We start from the raw sequence: 20922 nt of genomic DNA, 5'->3' as shown, positions 1-20922 counted from the left end.
AGGCTGATTGGGCTCACAACTAATCTGAGCCTTGGCAGAACACCTCGTGATTAATCCTCTGCAAACAGAGGACAGAAACTTGTGGGGAGGTGTTTGAAGCCATCTGCCTCTTACCTCCCTATCCCACCTAATATGATAGGCTGTAATAAGGTAATTCTCATTGTCTCTTGTTTCCAATGAGGTCTGACACTTCCTGCCCCACCCTCCTTGGAATAAGCTGCAGAGCATGAAATCACTTAGCTGCAGTCTGACACAGTCGACCCCCTGCAATGCAGCATCCCACAGCATCCCACAACTACCGTAGAACCTTTTGTTCTGGTGTTGTCCTTATTGGTATGGAGGACAAAGATGGTGGGAAGTTGCTACCTGTCACTGCCCATGTAAGTAATAAACTGAATCTAAATGTAGCTGCTTGAATCTTTATCAGTAGAATCAGTAAGATGTTGGCCTTGGCCTTGGCTTGTGTAAAAGAGCAAAGAAGATGAAAAGAAGAACGGTTCCTTGCTTTGCACAAAATGACTTCTTTTCCCCAATGTTCCCTATACTAAAGATTACCCAAGGTGGGTATTTTATATCAAATTACAGAGGCCCCTGAATTATAGGAATCATTCAAAGGGTCCACACGAATGAGGAGATGCATTCTTCTAGGATTAGAGCCTTGGCTTCCACCAGAATCCTTGGGGGATTTTCGACCTCGAAATAACCATCATTCTACAGAGTCATTATCTAGTGTATTCAGCAAATACACTGATTCTTATTAGTAAGGCACAATATTAGAGACTGGATATGGAAGCAAAAACAAAAAGAACTAAGCCTTATTTCTGCACAGAGATTACCTAGTAAGCCATGTATCTGGCCACTTGCATGGGCGGGCCTTCTGGACCCAGTCACATGATACATAACTCTTCCTTTTTTTTTCTGGGTTATTTGCAAACAATTTTTTGCAAACTGCGTTACTTGCAAACATCTCCCTATCACTCCCGTTTCTAGCCCCTTACCATCCCTCAAATACAATATAAACTTCCTAAAAGCAGATACTGCCCAAGAGAACTTTCTGCAATGACAGGCACTGTTCAATACGTTGGCTACTGAGGTGAGCCACTCAGGTATGGCTGCTGAGCACCTGAGGTGTGGTTATTGTGACTGAAGAATTGAACTGATTTTTACTTAATTTTAACTAATTTTAATTTAAATAATCTTATGTAGCTAGGGGCTATACCATTAGCGTAACTTCTAAGTAGTCATAGCAAGGTTCCATTTGCCCCAGTGATATGGTTGGGAGACACCACATTCATTTCTTTAAGTTCTGGTTCCCATTGTACATGCTAACGCTGTGGTATGTAAGAACAACTTTACAGTAGATGTGAACAAACATGTAAACATTAAAAAAATTATTACATATTCATTTCAACTTCAGCTTTAAAAAAATCTAAGATTTGTTGATTTTTAAAAAATATTCTCTTTCTTTTAACTTCTATATGAGTGACAACTGAAGAATAGCCTAGAACTGGGTGCCGTCAATGGGAAAGCCTAAAGATGTCTTTCTTTTACATAACGTCTAAGTTCCTACTCCTCACTGTTCTGGACCAACAAGTTACGTTAGACAGATGGAGTTCATTAAGCTTCACTCTGAATCCTTAATACATCGAAGTCCTTTCAGCTACTAAAACTAGATATTATTTGCATGGGGGTCTGGAAAGCATTAAATTGTTTCCAACTAAGGTCAACTATATTATTTGTAGCCATCAGTATACCCTACGTGTTAAATATAGGAAGTGTTAGAAAAACACATGCCTCAGAAGTCTAAAATTATATGAATGTACCTAGCACAACCCAAACAAAACAGCAACCAGCAAACAAACTGCTTTTCAAATCAAGATTTTTTTCTTCAAACCCAGTGAAAGTTCTCCAGTTACTTCATGCATTACACAAACTTAGTTAAAGGAAAGAAATTCCTTAAGTACTCAATTTTGCATTAAGTCACATTTCTTGTCATACATTCAGTTACTTGCTAATTTTCTAAGAATTACAAAAACGATTTTCTAATGCAGAGCAGGAAAAAAATAAGCACATTGCAGCACATCACAGCACAGCACAGCACAATGCTGAAGAAAATAAAAATCAGAAAATGAGTCAGGGAAGGGCAGAAAAACACTGTAAAAGTGACATATCTTCTTACCTGATCTTGGGACTAATTTAAAGTATTTTTAGAAAAACACAGGAGAAGTAGAAAGCAAAAAAATCAGACAGGGAAAAAAGAAAAAAATGTTATGGTTGAATGAGTTACACACTTAATGTATTCCTTTTTAAATGTTACACTCAGAATATTTGGTAATACTCTAACAATACTTTAAGAAATATATCAGTGTTATAGTTTTGTCTTGGTTTTTTGTTTTTTGTTTTTGTTTTTTTTTGCAGATTTGCCTCTGAGCATAACATGACTTGCCAATGTAAAAAAAAATGAGTTACATATAATAGCAACAAATAATAACGGGTGCAATCAAAACCAGAAGTGTGAAAGCCTTAGGAAAATATGCTGGTGTCATCTCTCCCTGAATGTCAGCCTCTATAATTTTCTATATACAAATGATTGACTCACAAAATGCAGCTTTTACATATCATCTGAGGAAGAGAATCAGCTAGTTATTGGATTACAAAAGCTATTAAACCTCTAAGTAGAATTTTCCCTTGAGATCCTTTGAGACTCTGTATGTTTTTCAGTTTAACTCATGGCTCTGCATGATTACACGAGATATTAAATATTTTTAAACAGTTATTTTCCTCTTCTTATTAATGATCCCCTGTTACACTGAGATCTTAAGGACTTTTATAAATATATTTATAAAGCAAAAATTCTATGAAGTTACATAAGGTTCCAAGTTGTATTAATAAAAAGTCTAGCTCAAAGAAAAATCAATTCAGTATCTAAACTTGGCCACATCAACAACACTGAGAATAAACTCCCAGGCTTACTTTGTGGGAAGTGCCATTTACTATTAGACAATGAAACTTTTTACAACAGATCCTTAAACTATAGGAAAATGTCCCCAGGGTTCTAGCTTAGAAAGTTTAATTATTAGCTTTAAAATAACGTGACTGTCAGCAAACATGTGTTAAACCAACCAGGGAAAAGAAGTCCCCAGATTCTGGACAAGGTCCTGTTTCTTTCAACCAGTGTCAGGTAAGTTTGAGCCAAGGTTTTTCACATGCAAAAGTTTTATACTTCAGTTTTAAAGGCTGAATTTGCTACCATTCCTGTCCATGACTTTGGGTAAGTCATTGCAACGCTCCTAACGTGTCCATAGTAAACAAAGTAATGCCACAGTTTTAGAGAGATACCCAAACACTTGGTAGACAATTCTAATAAGCTATATGTAATCTTTTTTAGAATGCTCTCTTAAGTTTCAATCATGAATTATTCTTTCAGTGTTAGAGAACAGTGAACAATCAATACAACTATTTCATACTTAGTGGAAAATAAGATTTTTCTTTCACTATGGAACAAAATTTAATTTTTAAACATGGAGACCACACTGACTCTCCCAGTTTTATCAGTGAGCTCTTTTGCCATCATGCTTGAAGCATGACTGCAAGGTGGGGAAAAAAGAACCAACACTCAACATGTTCAATCACGTAAAACCAAGGACGGAGAAACCACAAAAGAAAACAGCAGAGCATGTATACCAGAGTTGAGAACATTTGAGAACATTCTACCAAATTCACATCCTCATCCAAAGAGCACATTTGGGGATAATGTGAACAATGAAAATGATTTTGGTTTATGACAAATCATGGTTGTATTAAGGTAACTATGAAAAACAGCACCAATAAAATACCTGGCAGAACGGGCCCCAAGACTAAAGCCCATGTAGCCCTCTGCAGGGAGAGAGTCATCGCCCAGCTCCTTGAGGTCCTGGGGCCCCAGGTATTTGTCCGTGTCACCTGTCATTGCGTCCTCACCTGTGGATGGACAAAGCAAACCACAATCAGAAGCTTCCCTTTTGAAAATGCATTTGTTGTGGGGAAAACCGCTCCTTTGATCACCAGCAAATCATTCATTTTCTCATAATCCCCTACCCCCTGGATAATATCTGTAACTGCCATTTAGAAGGAAAAAGCATAGGTAGAGGTTAGTCCATAATTTCAAGAGTGAATTTAAGTAGCGAAAGAGCTCCTGGTGTTAAGTTTTCCATATTAAAATGTCTCCCCTGTCTCATTTCCCCTCCTCAAGCCCCGGCTGACTAGAAGGCTGACTAGAACGGTGGATCTTTTACTTCGGTTAGCTTTCCATGCCTCACTATGACAAGGGCAGCTCGTCTGAATGGACGTGGATTGCAAAATAAGAGCCACCTCTCCATTACCGTTCTGGAAAATCATATATGGGAAGGGAATGGACTTTCTTTTTCAAAATGGTCTTCTCACACACAGGATTCCAGTTCGGGGCTTATGGAAGAAACTAGCAAGTTATTTAATCTGAACTATTACTGCTTAACTGGAAAACCTTGAAACACATCAATTTTGAACTGTTTCTACACCAATCACAGTAACAGCTCAGTCCAGCTGCCCCAGGGCTGGAACCCTACTTGGGAAGGAGCTCTACTTTCTGTAGAGACCAAATGTAGAGACCAGCAGTTTGAAAGGACTGATATAAATTGCTCTTTGCCCATCAATACAAAGAGTTAATTTCGTAAAACTTTTACTAGCTACATATGCACAGCATGACCTCACGGAAAAACCACATTCCAAGAGTGACAGAGCAGGTTTTTCAAATGCCTTTTGCCCTCTGGGACGTTTCCCATCCTTTTCAAAAGGTATCACAGACTGTGGAAAAGTTCATTCCGCAAACAGGCAAACCTATCTCCTTTTTATGACTCTCCTTGTCTTTCTGGACACAAGCGTGTCTGGCTGAGAGAGATCTCAAAAGCATGTATGTTATGTTTTCTCAAAGGTAAGTGATTCATCTGTTCCAGCTATATTTTCCAATTCCTTCATTTGGTACCATTTATAATTTCCATTCATTTAAACCCAGGAAACCACAGAGCTTAGCTTTTAAACTACCAATCAAGTCTAAAAATACACTGTCAACTACTGTTTTTGCAAATATAAAAACTAAACAGATCTGTTTTCTACTACTACCCGGTACCAAGAGATTATTTTAAGTAACTATTCACAGCTGGGCTATTTGCACATTCACTGCACATGAAACAAAAACAGCACACACCAAGTACAACTTAAAGAAAGAGCTTACTCTGCGGTAAAGCCATTTCCACCAGGCGGGGCTGATCAAATGTTTTCCTGATGTTTCCAGGAATTCCTTAGGCAGTGATTTAGAATATACCTCCGAATCAGCCCAAACAAACCGACCCCTGGGGGTGTATTCACGTCTTCACCACCACCGCAGGGTCCTGCTCAGCATCTTTGTCTTCTCGTAGGCAGTGGAGGACTTACACATCTTTTTCTACTCATCAGGGTGCAAAGATTTTCGATCTTTCAGACCAGAAAAAATAAAAATAAAAAAGAGCAAAACCTGGCTACACTTAATTGAGAAGACCCTTTTGATCACTCTGCAGACATCCTTTCAAAGCTCCTTCTGATTGGACCAAGAACTCCGCTGGCAAGCCTCTAGCGGGACCGAATGGTGACATAAATGCAAGCCCTTGAGTTATTTGTATGTAAATATGAGGACTGCTCCAGTGTAGACTTTCGGTAATTTGATACCAATGCCCGGTGCCTAACCGGGTAACCGAGACCGCCTTAAATCTAGGGAGAGCCGGCGAGCGGGGTGCTGCGTTTAGTCAGGAGGTGACTCTTCTCCAACATGAATGAAGAAACGGCCAAGCCAGGTAGAAGAAAAAACAGAAGAAAACAAAGAAATGGCCCAGGCGGGGAGTGGCAGGGAGCTCCAGGCAAACTTTCAACTTTGTTCTCAGCTGGGAACACCGGGAGCCCTGGTTATTTATGGTCCCTGTCAGGTGGAAGGAGGGGAAAAAAAGAGCCAGAGGGAGGGCCTGCCCTTGAGCTGAGGTGCTGAAACTGTGGGGCTGCGGGAAGCCACAGCGATTCCAGAAGCTCTCCGAGAAGCGCCTGAGAGAGTACATGGATCCCCACTGCTTTTTGTCAAGAGTTGGAAGAAAGGAGCAGAAGGAAAAAGCAAGTGAATGTCTGCTTTATTTTGGGCATAAGTTCTTTTGACTCTTTAACCCACTCAAAGGAACTAACTGGTCGTCCCTCCACCACCACCCCCCTCCCCCGCCCCCTTGAGAAGGCTCTGGAGAGAGCTCCCAGCAGAGAGGAAGAAGCATTTGCTGCGAAGGGCAGGAAACAGCCCGGAGGAGGCACTGCTGTCACTTTGCTGTTATGGTGTTTCCCTCTCTCTGGGACTCCTGGCCTCTCTCTGGGTCTCCCGGCCTCCCTTCCCAGCTGCTCCACCCTGTCTGTGTTGGCAAGTGGAGGAGAAAACTAGCAGGAATTCTGCATCCTCCATTTGGCTACACTAGAGAGGCAATTTCAATTTCTTTTTTCTCAGAATAGCTGGAAAAGGAGGTTAGAGAGTAAGTAAAGGGTTTTGAACGGTCTTGCTGAAATCAGTGGCATATGGTACTTTTTTCTGATTGGGTCTCTATCTCTTGGGTTGTTATCTAAAGATACAGAAATTTGAATCTGTAGAGCTGATGAAGCGGGGTACAGATTTATTTTTCCTGGATAAATGCCTCAATCAATGAATCAATGGCTCATCTAATATTAAGACAATTGGAGACCTGGTGCTTTAATTTGATGAGACTGACTGTAGTCAGCACTGTAATTATGCCGCGATAGAAGGAAAGACATTTATAATGCCTGGTACATATTGAAAAATACTCCCAAGCAAAAGAAAAATTTTCAGTTTTGCAAAGAATGGAAGGGGAAGTCATGGTTAGAATGGATAAAAGGGCTAAACATTAATCTGTTTTCCACATCTGCACTTAAAATCCAAACTGCTTAGCGAAACCTCATTCAATGACTGTCGCTCATTCAAGCTCCCTAACAAGGGCTGCAGCGAACAAGTTCCTTCCTTTTGACTTCTTGGCCAGTCTTTCTCTTTCTCTGGCCACTCCTCCACACCTGTTGCCCTTCTGTCAAACAGAATTATTTCAGTCCCTAGAATTCCTGAAACACTTTAGACTTTGAACCACCACATAGGGTGCACTCTTGATGGAACCTTCACCCCTCTACTTCTCCAATCTTTGACTCTAAAATTCCTCCCATCCTGTACTCACCATCTTAAGTTAGTGGTTCTGCATGTGGGCTTCCCTTATCAGAGTGTACTGCCGGTGAAAACATCTGTTTAGTCTCTCCCACTGGAGAGTGAGATCCCCTAGATTAGGAACCAAATTTTCCTGAGCCTGGCATATTGCAAATGCCCAATAAATATTTTTGGATTTCATCATTGCTTTTATTAAAGAGTATGGTTTAAAAAAATAGACTCTTAAATACAGAGAGCAAACTGGTGGTTACCAGAGAGGAGGTGAGTAGGGGGATGGGCGAGGAAAATAAAGAGGTAGGTGATGTGCTCATCTCTGCATCTATGTGCCTTGGCAATGGCAACATAGCACTCTTCTGACATGTCAAACTTGATGGCTGGTATACAGTTAAATGGTAATAAGGTTAAGTTTCTATTCTTCTTTGCCCATCTTTCTTAAACTTCAAAAATGGTCACTATGAAACCAAAAGAAGCCCAGAGTTGAAATGGGGTGAGAACTGTCAATATATTTGGCCAAAGATTTATTAAAATAGCCTTACCACATGGTGAAAACATTTCTCAAAAGGCATGGCAAGTAGAAACAAAGGCAATGGTATTATTTTAAAGCAGTTTTGCACAGTTGGTGCTCTGGATTCAAATCCAGGCTTCGTCATTTACTAATTAGCTGACCTTTGGAGCACTGTTTACCCTGAGTCACAGTTTCAACCTTTATAAAACTGGGATAATAACGCTGCCTTCCAGCCGAAGCCTTCTTGTGGGGAATTAAGTGAAATAATGCACGGAAAAAGGACTTAATCTGCTCTGTTAGTGTTATTCTGTAACACAGCTTTGTCTAGTGCCCAAATATCTGAATTCATGAACTCATGTAGTTAGCATTTAGATTGCTAGTATTGATAGTGGTAAAGGCAAAATCCAACCACAGCAGCAAATGTCTCTGCTTTGTACCATGTAACACAAGGCCTGGCTCATAGGGACTCAACAAATATTTGTTGATTGATTCAGTGAATGAATAATAATAGAAAAAACTCACTCTCCTTTCAATAAACAAAATATTCTATAATTTTGTTACCAAAACTTCGAAAAGCATGACATGAGTTGTGTTGGGTGACTTGTTAACTGTCTCTAATCCCAAAAATATTTTGATTGGTAGTAGCTTCTGACCAACATGCCCAAATGTAGATAAGCTAACAAAGGTAATTCTATGACTGGACAGCTCTGTTATAATATCAAACATATTTAGTTGAAATATATATACACACACACACACGCACACACACACGTATATATATGTGTGTGTGTGCGTGTGTGTGTGTGTGTGTGTGTGTGTGTATATGAGAACCATGTCTCTTATATTCATGTGTACTGCCTTTAAATGAATTTGGGCTGGGTCAAGTTTTGAACAATAAAGTGCAGGGGAAGTGATTTTGCATGCCATTTCAGTTTTAGTTCAAGGAAACTTTGCAGTTTCTTCTTGAGTCTCTTTCAAACACTAGTTTGGGGGAAGCCAATCCCAGTGTAAGAAATTTGACTACCATGAGACCACCATGATGTAAAGAAAGTCAAGGTGGCCGTAAGGAGAGGCAGCATGGAAAGAGACACAGAGAGGCCCAGTTAGTGCTCAGATGTTCCATTCGTCCTAGTGGGTTTGATAGACTATGAATGAAGATACCACATTGAACATTCTGCCATATTACTCCCACCCCAGCTGCTATCTGACTGTAATCTCAGCAAAGATCTCAAGAATCCAGCTGAACCTAATGAATCCACACAACCATGGGAGATGAATAATTAAAATATTGAGTTTAGAGGTAGGTTGTCACAGTGTAGTAAGCAGTGAAAACAGAGAGGAATGAGAAATGACAAGGTCCAAAAGTCGGCCAAAGAGGTCACACGCTGATTGCTTAATGCATCCCTAGTGAATTAAGAGTTAGCTCTGTAGTGTGCTACTCAATTAGCACAGACCAAGTCCAGGAAGACCACACTGGTAAATGCCACTAGAGGAAGCCTCATCTATTTAGTATTGACTTTGTGCCTCTTAAAATTATGAGCACTGAAGTTCACATTGTTAATCCATTTCTGATAATAAAATACCAGAGACTGGAAATGTAATGTTTAAAGAAGAACACAAAACACCCCAATCTATTGTGATCCCACCATTCACCAAATAATAAAAGCTGTTCAGAGGATTTCACTTCAATTTTCCAGCTATCTCCTCTTCCTGGTCCTCCTATCATGACTAGGTTAAGAAAAAAGTTTCTCATACCACAATGAACCTTTCAAAGATCCACACCCTTTGACTACCAGGAAATCATGCAAAATAGAATCAAGAACAAAGGAGAGAAAGAAAGAATATATAAAATGATTATCAGGACTGTAGTTGGTCAGATAGCTGTATCCTCATTTCTTTCTTTCTTTCCATCATTCATCTATCTCTATCTATTACCTACCTACCTACCTACCTACCTACCTATTTTCAGGTTTGTAAGTAATCTCTACACCCAACATAGGGCTCAAACTCACAATCCCAAGCTCAACAGTTGCATGTCCCACTGACTGAGCCAGCCAGGCACCCCAGCCCTCATTCTTTTTAGATTCCAAATCAATGGTTCAGGTCAGCATGTGGTGGAATATACCGAACCCAATTCCTTGCAATCTTTCATTGTGCCCACTAATATCCTTTTTATGCTGAATAGAGGAAACAGTTCTTGGCCTGATATTTGAAAGTGTTTCATATGCCCTAGGAGTTCTTTTCTTCTTTCTTTTTTTACATGTAACTTTTTTTCTAATGTTTTCGATGTTAAGATCATCACCAAGGAATACTTTTGTTGCTTTTCTAGGGGTTGAAAGTTGTTTTCCCATCTGTCTGGAGACAAGAATCATAAAGAAATTTCCTTAAGGTAAGTGTACCAAATTATATTGTCTGACACTTTGCTCAGAAGTGCTTTATTCCCCTGCTACGAAATGCAGAATTTTCTTCTCAAGGTATGTATTTTGTAAACTTATAGAGTTGCAAGTAACAATACATAACACCTTCAAATGAATTGATAGTAGAAACCTTCAAATTACATGGGATTACAAAAAAGCTAGATCAGAAAGAATACAGAGGAACATAGTACCTATGCTCTAGTGATTTATTAGGAGTTGGTTTCTTAACAGAACTTAGCAAATGGTTTTGTAGGCAACTAGTTAATGATCAAAACTTAGGCTTATATTTAGCACACTTATTCTGAAAAAAAGTGATTTTTTTGATCATCACATAGCAAAGAGAAGAAATGAAAACTTTTGGGAAAATAAATCCTTTAAGCATTTCTAGTCTACATTACAGAACAATAGAGTGAGATCACACCATTATAGTCAACACTTTATCTACTGAGCATTTACTATGTTCCAGGCACTGTATGGTGCTTTGTAAGTATGATCTGAAGCAATTCTCAAATCCACCTTATAAAATAGAATCATTGTCTCCCTTTCAATATAAAGAAAACCCAGTTCACAATGGTAAATAACCCAAGATCACTTAGAATATGAGAAAAACTGGATTCAAAATCAGTTGGTCTGACTACAGAGCCCTACTTTTAACTATTGTAATACACTATGTTATTGAACAACTACTACAAGAAATTGGTAACCAAAATGTAAGGTCCATGAGGGCAAAGTTTTGTCTGTTTTGGTCCATATCCAGTGCCCAGAACAATGCCTGGCACATAGTTGGTGCTCAATAAATCTGTGCAATGAAAATTCAGTGATTGCCTTTGGAGATAGCAACTATATTACTGGAGTGAGGAGAAGGAGGGAGACTTACTTTTCACCGTAAACTCTTGTACCTTGGGAATTTTATACCATGTGCATCTATCACCTATTCAAAAAATGAATAAAATTAACAAAATAAAACAAAACAAAATACAGGGACTGCAGATAAATCAGATAGTCTGTGTTCCATACAGCAGAACTGGTATTTGGACATACACAGGTCTGCCAGGTAGATATTAAGATGTGTGTGTGCACCAGCAAATATTTGGCAAATGTGGAGAGAAAACTTAGTTACGATATTCAACCTTACTATTTAAGAGATGGACCAGAAAAAATAAAATAACAAGGCAAGAGGAAGGAGATACACATTATTAATGTGGTACTTCTAGTAGCTTCCCATTGTTCTAAAATGGTGGTTCTCAACCTGTAGGATGCATTATAATCACCTGAAAATTTACAATTACACAAGTTCCCAAGTTCTGGTCCTAATCACTTCTGGTCCAAAATCGCACTGTGATAACCACTGTTTTAAAGGATGCTTACAAATAAATGACAGTTATCTAATGGCAGTATTGATTCTGCAGAATTAAGTGTCTATTTTCCTGGTGGGAATTTCTAGAGTAATTGACATAGCTTCAGCAACTGAATTCAAAGAATTGAGTGCAGTGTTTCTAAATTGCCATGTGTATGTTTGCATCATCCGAGAACCTTGTAGAACTGTAGATGCTGATTCCGCAGGTCTGAGGCAGGCCCTGAGATCCTGCATATATAACAAGCTCCCAGGTGATGCAAACCACACTTTGGGCAGTGAGACAGTAGAGCCCCAGAGTAGGATCTGCTATGAGTAAAGCCAACTACTGCCTTTGAGGCATTCTGTCTCCGATAAAGAAGCTAAGACCAAGACACAAACAATAATAGAAATACTATACTACTCCTCCTGCTGGTTATGCTTTACTCAGTGCTTTGCATGTGTGAGGCACTGTGCTAACCGAGCACTTCATATGCACTTATACGCATGTCTCATTTACTTCTCAACCCCACAAAGCAAATGCTCTTACTTCCCTTTTCTAGATGAAGACACAGATATGGAAAGGTTCCGTTATTTTTCAAAGCTCACATGTCTAGTTAGTGGTAGAGTCTGGATTAGAACCCACACAGTTAGGTGGCAGAGCCCAAGCTCTTCACCACCACACCAGTGTCAGAGGATGTGCAAGAGAAATGACGAAAGTATCCAAGAGCTCACAGGAAGAGGGCATCACATTGGACTGGGGAGACGTGGCAGATGTTGAATGGAGGTGTGTGAGTAAAGACAAGCAGAGAGGAGTGGAAGTGGGAAGTCGGCCATCCCAGCCAGTGGATGTGGCATGACAGGGAAAGGATGGGAATGTTCTGAGAACAGCAAGCAGCCAATTTTACTAAAGTGAGAGTCAACTGAGTTGTGGGAAGTGATGGCCATGTTGGGCCATGTTTTTCGGGTCTCTGAAGTTGGATTATAGAATAACCATTGCGATCCAAGTGACAAGCAACTGTATGTCCACTGTATGTCCATCAGTGGGTGAAAATGCAATCATTTTATTTGACCCCCCCCCCGCCCCACACACACAGAAACTGGAGACCCAAACCCTCAAAGTTCTCCCTCTTCCTCTCATCTTCTCCCACCCTAATTCTTTTTTTTTTGGGGGTGAAAATGCAATCACTTTATTTGACCCCCCCACACACACACAAACTGGAGACCCAAACCCTCTTCCCCTCATCTTCTCCCACCCTAATTCTTTTTTTTTTAATGTTTATTTATTTACTTTGAGAGAAAGAGTGAGAAACTGTAAGAGTGGGGGGGGCGGGGTGGGCAGAGAGAGAGAGAGAGAGAGAAAGCTAGCTATAGGGCTCGATCTCACGAACCTCGAGATCATGACCTGAGCTGAAATCAAGAGTCAGGATGCTTAGCCAACCAAGCCACCCAGGAACCCCTCTCCCATCCTAATTCTAATCCTATAGCAGTAAGCAGGATTCACTGATAGTTGCCTCTGTTTCATAAAAACAAGAAAAAAAAAAGACTCAGCTGTTTATTGAGCACCTACTATATGCTGGTCACTGTTCTACATGCTTAGTATGTTATTTCTTTTCATCTTCTCAGCAATTCCATGTGCTATAATTAACCATTTAGAGATGAGACAAATAAGACTCAGCATATTTTATTTTTTGAAGGTTCAAATAAGGGACATAAAATACAGATAACTTTGAAGAGAAAACAGTTTCCATCAATGCAAAGCATTAATCAAAAGATGTCTGTCTCCCCTCATGTTTAGACAATAAATTTTCAGCATGGAGAATCCAAATGACTATATTTTGCTCACAAGTCTTTTCTCTCCTTCCCCTGATATTTTTAGTCTCAGAAAAAGCGAGGGAGCGGGAAACGCACGGAAGAGGAGTGTGGTAATAGTAGAAGCCTGATGCACTCAGTCTCGTTCTCAGTGTCTGATTCGATCCCAGAGTTACACAATGAGCAATGGGAAGTTACTCAGATTCCAGATCTGCACGTATTTCACCTTTCATTTTGTAGTTTGGGGCAAGAGCTTGGATTAAGCAAGGTTTCCTGTGAATATCTGACAGACTGATAAAGAGGGAGTGACATACGGCTCGTGCAATTGCTCCACGCAGGTGAAGAGGTCGTGTGTGTGGCACAGGCTCTTCTGTGTTAGGCTGGAGGCCCAGCTCAGGACTCCATTACCTTCGGGAAGGGGTGGAGGCTCCGGGAGAGGCTGCAGCCCCAGGCCAGGTAAAGAACAGAGCTCCCTCCCTCAGCCTGGAAGCAGCAGATGCTGGGCCTTCCCTTGAGCCTTTTGTTTTCCAGCATCTCCTAGCAATGGTACTAGGTTCTTTCAAAACAGTTTACCAACTACATTCTGGAATATATATAATGCTTTCTTGCTTTCCTTCTCAAAATATGTGAGAACAATGGGTAAGTTGAGACAATAGTTAGATGAGCAGTGGGTGAAATAGGTGGTCTTAAGAAGGCTAAGGAAGTGTGTGTCATTAAGGGGTTCATGTACTTCTTGTGGGAAGCCATGTGCCACACTCTGCCTGCTTTTTCCCAAGCTCTAGGTGTTCATAAGAGCCACCCTTCCCAGGTGGCCAAAGAGAAATCAGGCTTGACTGGCAAAGTTTGCACATCTCTTAACCAACAAGAACAAGTTGCTGTTATCCCACAGAACAAATGACTCTTTCTGCTCAGGCTAGTTTTTTGTTTTGTTTTGTTTTGTTTTGTTTTAAAGAGTAAACAAAGTCCATTTGATTCTTTACTCTCAAACATTATTCTATTCTTTGTGGCTAGATGTGCTTCTTTTTAAAAACTGGATCACAGTTTTTAAACTGTTCCTTAATCCAAGCTAGATATAGTTTCTAAATAAGCATGCATGACTCAGTCTTGGAACTCTTCCAGATGTAGCAATGAAAAATGTCCCCTGTGATCTTGGTTGGGTTAATAAACAAACTCATCCCAGAAAGGAAAACGATTTCAGTGTCCTTCCTGTGAAGAGGTAGAAAAAGACAATGTTGGGACAGACACTATAACTTTTTCATATTCTTATCATTCTTATCAATATACCTTAACTCTCATCCAGAAACTGCCCTCTGTCATCTCAGTAAGACGACACTGACTTGGTCACATAAACTTCTGAGACTAGAGACAGAAAGCAGGTAGAAAGAAGTACAAGGTTACTTACCCTGTTCTCATTATCTAAAATCTATGCTCCTTGTAAAGAAGACTAGACAATGAATAAATCACTAGCCACAAACTAGCCCAGTGAAATCAGGCACTAAAATGTTGGTTCTCACTTAGAGAGAAACTAGGTAGCTTAATTCAAGGTGGTCATGTCCATCATGCCAATTGATTCTTTCCTCTATTTATTCTTTGTTGGCTATTTGTCTAGCTTCAACCCAAAATCCAGACCTCAGTAGTGACAGCTGTTCCTTACTTAGGTGTGTAAGGACAGTGTGTGCACAACAGGAACATATTCACTGTCCTAGGAATAAAGGAGTATCAGGAGCTCATATGCTTTGTGAGCAAGCATTTGGCCTCTTCCGCATGTTATATATATTTCCTACCTCCACCTGAAATATGTGTGCTTAAAAGGTAAAGACAGGTGGGGTCTGCTGTCAGTTGTCCTCATTTTGGTTCTGGCCCAGGTGGTCAAAGCACCCCTTCCCGTGTGTAGCATCTTGCCTTGCTTCTCCACACCCTCCTATTCCTAGCTCTCTGCACTGCCCTGCCTTCCCTTCCCTGTCCATTCCCAGTGCTGATGCTCCGCTTTTTTCTCTCTGCAGCACGGTTCCCAACGTGAAGGGAAAGGGTTAGGGGTGGTCAGATTAGGACCCACTTCCATAAGAAGCAGGTCAGACTTTCCAGGTAGATGGGCAGGGACTAAAATAATTGGAGGGTGGGAGAAGAAAGCATATTCAAAATTACAACTTGTTTTGGCCAGATGAAAAAAACACCTATTGTCCTTAACCAATAAGCATGCTTAATTCCCAGCCATCAATCCTTGTGTCTGTTTTATTCCACAGGCCATTCCAGCTACTCATCCTGTCACGACTTCTTGGGAGAAAAAGTGCACACACTACATTAGAACTACTCTATTCTGTGTCTATATCCACAATGTCATGTCATGGAGGCGGCAGCTGCCTGAGATCCCCAGGGATTCCCAGATTACCTGTGCTCAGCTGACTGGACCCTGTCAGGGAATCTCCCACCTTTTCTCGTTTTCTTCCTCATTGCTCTCCCTCCATATCCCTTGGCATTCCTCTTTCTCTGTACATGAGAATGTGCCTGGAGTTTTCTAGAACTGCTTCTCATCCTCCCTATGACATTTCCCGGGGTCCTCATTCAGGCCAGTGCTTGGTTTCCCGAGCCCCATTGTGCTGAGTTCTTCTGTGAAGTCCTCTGCTTTCCTGTCTCTCTCTCTCTCTCTCTAAGTTTTATTTATTTAAGTTATCTCTACACCCATGTGGGGCTCAAACTCATGATCCAAGATCAAGAGTCGCGTGCTCTTCCAACTGAGGTGCTCCATGGTCTTCCAGCTAGGTGCCCCATCTCTGACACTTTCTGCACTTAGAACACCTCTTTCCACCTGCCCCCAAATTTCTACTTGTCCACATTCTATCTATTCCTTGAAATGCTTTCTTCCTGAGGCCTTTAGTATCTCTCATTCTTTTGAATTTCCTTGTCACTTTTATCACTTTTATCTATTTTTTTCTATCGCATCTAATTTGAGTAGAAAGAGTAAAAAAACCAAATTCAAATTCCAGTTTCTTTGACTATGTGAACCTGAACAAATATCTTAAACCCTCTGAGCCCCAGATTCCTTAACATAAATTACAACAAATAACACTTTAGATTAAGAGTAAATGTAATTTAGGGGCACCTGGGTGGCTCAGTCGGTTAAGCGTCCAACTTCAGCTCAGGTCATGATCTCACGGCTCGTGGGTTCGAACCCCGCATCAGGCTCTGTGCTCAGAGCCTGGAGCCTGCTTTGGACTGTGTCTCCCTCTCTCTCTGCCCCTCTCCTGCTCATGCTCTGTCTCTGTCTCTCTCAAAAATAAATAAACATTTAAAAAAATAAAAAAAAGAGTAAATGTAAATCAGGAATAATAATAGTACCAATATTTTCTCAAAGTGATTGAGAAAATTAAGCAAGATAAAGTACGTTGTAACTAACATTCACTGAGATCCCTTTATACATGGTCTCATTTAAAGTGTGCAAAAATCCAACAGTTGTGGGGCTGTTATCTAAATTACCAGGCACCATGGATGTTGGAGAAGAGGTTAGGACAGGGATTTGCATATAATCCCTTGCACTGATTTGTGTAATCTTGATCAAGGTCGTTAACCTTGCTGGAACTGATTTTCCACATCTAATGGCTCTAACTCTGAGGTTACTGTGAAGGTTAAATGACATAATTCATGAAATGTATTTAGATTCATTCCTGGCACATAGAAAGGGTTCAGTAAATGGTAAGTACCTGTTTATTATTTTTAAAGATATTTTATTTTTAAGTAATCTCTACACCCAGCGTGGGGCTCAAACTTGCAACCCCAAGATCAAGAGTCGCATGCTCTGGTAAGTACCTTGTTTATGATGTTTTGAGTGTTCATTTATATGGAATCCTGTCAGGGAACAGACACAAGTAAATGTGTGGATTTAAGCCAGTGGGCACATCCATAGAAGAGGGCCTTGTATGTGTCCTAAATGATGGGACAGGGATAAAGACAGGTCTACTCCCATGCAATTAACAGTCTACATTAAAAGAAAATGAAAAAAATGAACCACAGATTGGTAAACCACAGTCTGTGGGCTGAATCTGCCTCCCACCTATTTTTTAAAAAAAATTCTTTTAATGTTTATTTTTGAGAGAAAGAGAGAGAGAGAGAGAGAGAGAGAGAGAGAGAGAGAGAATGAGTGAGGGAGAGGCAGACAGAGAGGGAGACACAGCAAGATCATGACCTGAGCTAAAGTCGGATGCTCAACTGACTGAGCCACCCAGGTGCCCCACCTCCCACCTATTTTTTAAAACAAGTTTTATCATCACACAGCCATGCTCATTTGTCCTGGTATGGTCTCCTGCTGCTTCTGTGCTACAGAGGCAGAGTGGAGTAGTTAGAGACCACATGGCAGGAAAATTCAAAACTGGCCTGTATATTAATATAGGCATTACCTATATTACCTATTAATATAGGTAATATAAATTACCACTGGCCTGTATATTAATGACTAGTGCCTTGAGATGAGTTTTAGGACGAAGTTAAAAAGTGATTGAGTGGACGGTGGAAAATAGGTAGCCACAGTCATATTACACCGAACTCACTGACCATAGAAGGGCCCGAGTTCTATTTCAAGTGCAGTGTAAAGCCTTGGGAGGTTTTTATTTGAGTTTTGTATTTATACTATACATTATTTAGAGGGGCTGGCTACTTTTATCATCAAATACAGCAACCAGGCAGGTGTGTACATAAAATGTAAATGTACATTTTCACAAACTGTTACAAAATAAATAGCATCCAGGTCAAGAACTAGAATATATCCTATCCCAATCACAGCCTTCTCCTCCCTCTCTCATGGTAATCACTTTATAACATTCTTTCCCTTCCTTTTTCTTTTTTAATAGCCTCACTAATTTTATAATCCTAGTTTACTGTTCCCTGGCTTTGATTAATTCTGTTGTCTCTGCATAATGTACAACCCAGCAACTACAGTCATAGGTCTATACCCTACAGAAATATATGCAGACATGTACCTGGGGACAGATACAAACTGGAAACAACCCACAGTCCCATTTCCAAGTGCAACCACGTGAATGAATTTTAAAAACGTAACTATAAGTTTTGGAGTGTAGTTTTATTTTTTAATGTTTACTTATTTTTGAGAGAAAGACAGAGTACAAGCAGAGGAAGGGCAGAGAGCAAGGGAGACACAGAATCTGAAGCAGGCTCCAGGGTCTGAGCTGTCAGTGCAGAGCCTAAAGCAGGGCTCAAACTCACGAACTGCGAGATCATGACCTGAGCTAAAGTCGGACACTCAACTGACTGAGCCATCTAGGCACCCCAAACTTTGGAGTGTTTTAAGCTGGGGAATGGAATGATATGATGCAATTTATATTTTTTTAAAAGATTGCTGAGTATTCTGTGCAGAAAGCTAAGTCTGTGGGGAAACATGTGGACCTGTGTACAGAGATTCCTACAGTAGTCCACAGGAGAATGGAGTATGTGGGATTGGATGAGGGTGGTGGCAGTGGGGAGGCAGAGAAGAGGGACATGAGATGGGTTCTGGAAAACTGATAGGACTTGCCGAGGGACCCGGCATGAGTGCTAAGAAAAGGGATACTACACAGAACCTCAGAGCTGGCTTGCATGACGGAGCCACTTACTGAGATGGAGAAGGCGGGAGGAGACACTGTTTGGAGCAGGTGTCCAGGCCATGATGAGTTAAGATGTCTATGAGAATCTAGATGGAAATTTCAGGTATGTAGCTGGGTAGGTGGATGGTGTGGAGGAAAATCACTCAACAATTCCAAAACCAAAGATAGCATACGAAAGATAGGATGGACTGTGTTTTAGAACAAAGACCTTTGGACTTTAAGATACAAAACAGATGAACATAAGGGAAGGGAAACAAAATGCTACAAAAACAGGGAGGAGGACAAAACCTAAGAGATTCTTAAATATGGAGAACAAACAAAGGGCTACTGGAGGGGTTGTGGGAGGCGGATGGGCTAAATGGGTATGGGGTATTAAGGAATCTACCCCTGAAATCACTGTTGCACTATATGCTGACTAACTTGGATGTAAATTAAAAAAATAAATTAAATAAAACTAGAATTTAACAGTTAACAGTTCTTTTTCTTTCACTGGAAATTATTTTAAATTTGTTAACTATTCTTTGAGATGCAGATATACCTTAGGAGAGTCATTATAAAGCTGTTTATTGACACGATACATAGCCCAGCACTGTCTCAGTGGGAAGGTGTTTATTAGAAGGAAGAGGGACACAGCAGGCAAACTTTCTCTATCCTGCCAGTTCTCAGAAACCTGTAAAACTCTCCTTTCTTTGAGTCTCCCTCCACTGTGTGCAACCACCTAAACACATATTGAACATCTCCTGTGTACCAGGCACTGTGCTAGGTTCTGGGGATGTAACAGAGAATAAGACTTGGGTTCTGCTTGTGGTATTTCATTTTGACTTTATCACTGAAGGAAGCTTGCAGTTATATAAGGTCTGTTTGAAAGGTCAATTGTAAGCAGAGAAATATCAGGCAAAGGCTAGATTTATGATGTTATCATTTGTAAAATGATAACATTTCAGGTAAAGAACAATTTCTGCACAACCACCACCACTCCCTTGGACCACCTGGGTCAGGCTAGTCTCTAAGGCTTGTTTCCTGACCTACAAAGCTAAAAACTTCATCGCCTGACTTATTTATTAGGATGGACAGGGGATTAGGGTAGCAGGATAGTCCTAGGCATTTGTGAGAAGAGGTCCTAAAACGGCATCTTTCGGGGCGCCTGGGTGGCGCAGTCGGTTACGCGTCCGACTTCAGCCAGGTCACGATCTCGCGGTCCGTGAGTTCGAGCCCCGCGTCGGGCTCTGGGCTGATGGCTCAGAGCCTGGAGCCTGTTTCCGATTCTGTGTCTCCCTCTCTCTCTGCCCCTCCCCCGTTCATGCTCTGTCTCTCTCTGTCCCAAAAATAAATAAAAAACGTTGAAAAAAAATTAAAAAAAAAAAAAAAACGGCATCTTTCTGGTGGTTCCCTTGATATGCATCTTCATGTCTCCTGAAGTAATTTTTTTGAGTTTCAGATTGTGCCATTCAAATTCGACTTACTCTCTCCTGAGAAGACTCCGATAAGTTTATTAAAATTCCTTGCTTTGAGTTTTTAAAATCTATTCTAAATTCCATGTCTATTTATTTTACTTGTATTTGCATCTAGGTCTGCATATTTCTTTTACCAGGATGGTCAGGAGAAAGTAAACTATTTCTACAATAGTCTCATCGAGCTCATTACAAAATAATTCTTATTACTTGTGATAATATCCAAGAGCATAATCTGTCCCTTTCCCTAATATTTCCCTTTTTAAAACTTTTAGAAGCTTAAAAATAATACATTCTTGGGTTCTGTGTATAAGAAAAGAGATCATGTTAGAGTAGCAATGAAAGAGAAGCTCTAGAACCAGACTGTCTGATTGTCTTCCTGTTCAGTTCTGCCACTAACCTGGGTGGGCAAGTCACTCAACATTCATCTGGGCTTTGCTACCTCATCAGTATAGTGGAGAGGATAGGCTACATGACTGATTCAGTTCACTGGGCACTGAATTTGGCACAGAGGTGACTGAGCCTGACTCTCCTCACCCCTCATGTCACTAACATCTGATGGCATTTTAT

The 20922-nt window shown here is 40.5% G+C and overlaps 1 protein-coding gene across 6 annotated transcripts in view; it reads right to left on the bottom strand.

The window, feature by feature from the left end:
- ANK3 (ankyrin 3) overlaps positions 1-20922 on the bottom strand; it is a 336335-nt gene that overhangs the window by 99792 nt on the left and 215621 nt on the right. For 3 of the 6 annotated variants that reach the window (XM_032595132.1, XM_030334419.1, XM_030334420.1), the window contains exons 24-26: positions 11043-11096; positions 3837-3960; positions 2180-2191 (exon numbers count right to left, since the gene is read on the bottom strand). In XM_032595132.1, the coding sequence (XP_032451023.1) occupies positions 2180-2191; positions 3837-3960; positions 11043-11096 (190 nt within the window). Of the gene's footprint in view, positions 1-2179; positions 2192-3836; positions 3961-5248; positions 5980-11042; positions 11097-20922 lie in introns of those variants that run through there. The other 3 variants (XM_030334421.1, XM_030334423.1, XM_030334422.1) reach the window with 3 other exon arrangements.

The sequence above is a fragment of the Lynx canadensis genome, chromosome D2 (genome assembly GCF_007474595.2).
Source record: "Lynx canadensis isolate LIC74 chromosome D2, mLynCan4.pri.v2, whole genome shotgun sequence".
Lineage (NCBI taxonomy): Eukaryota > Metazoa > Chordata > Mammalia > Carnivora > Felidae > Lynx > Lynx canadensis.
This window is presented reverse-complemented; position numbering and strand designations above follow the sequence as displayed.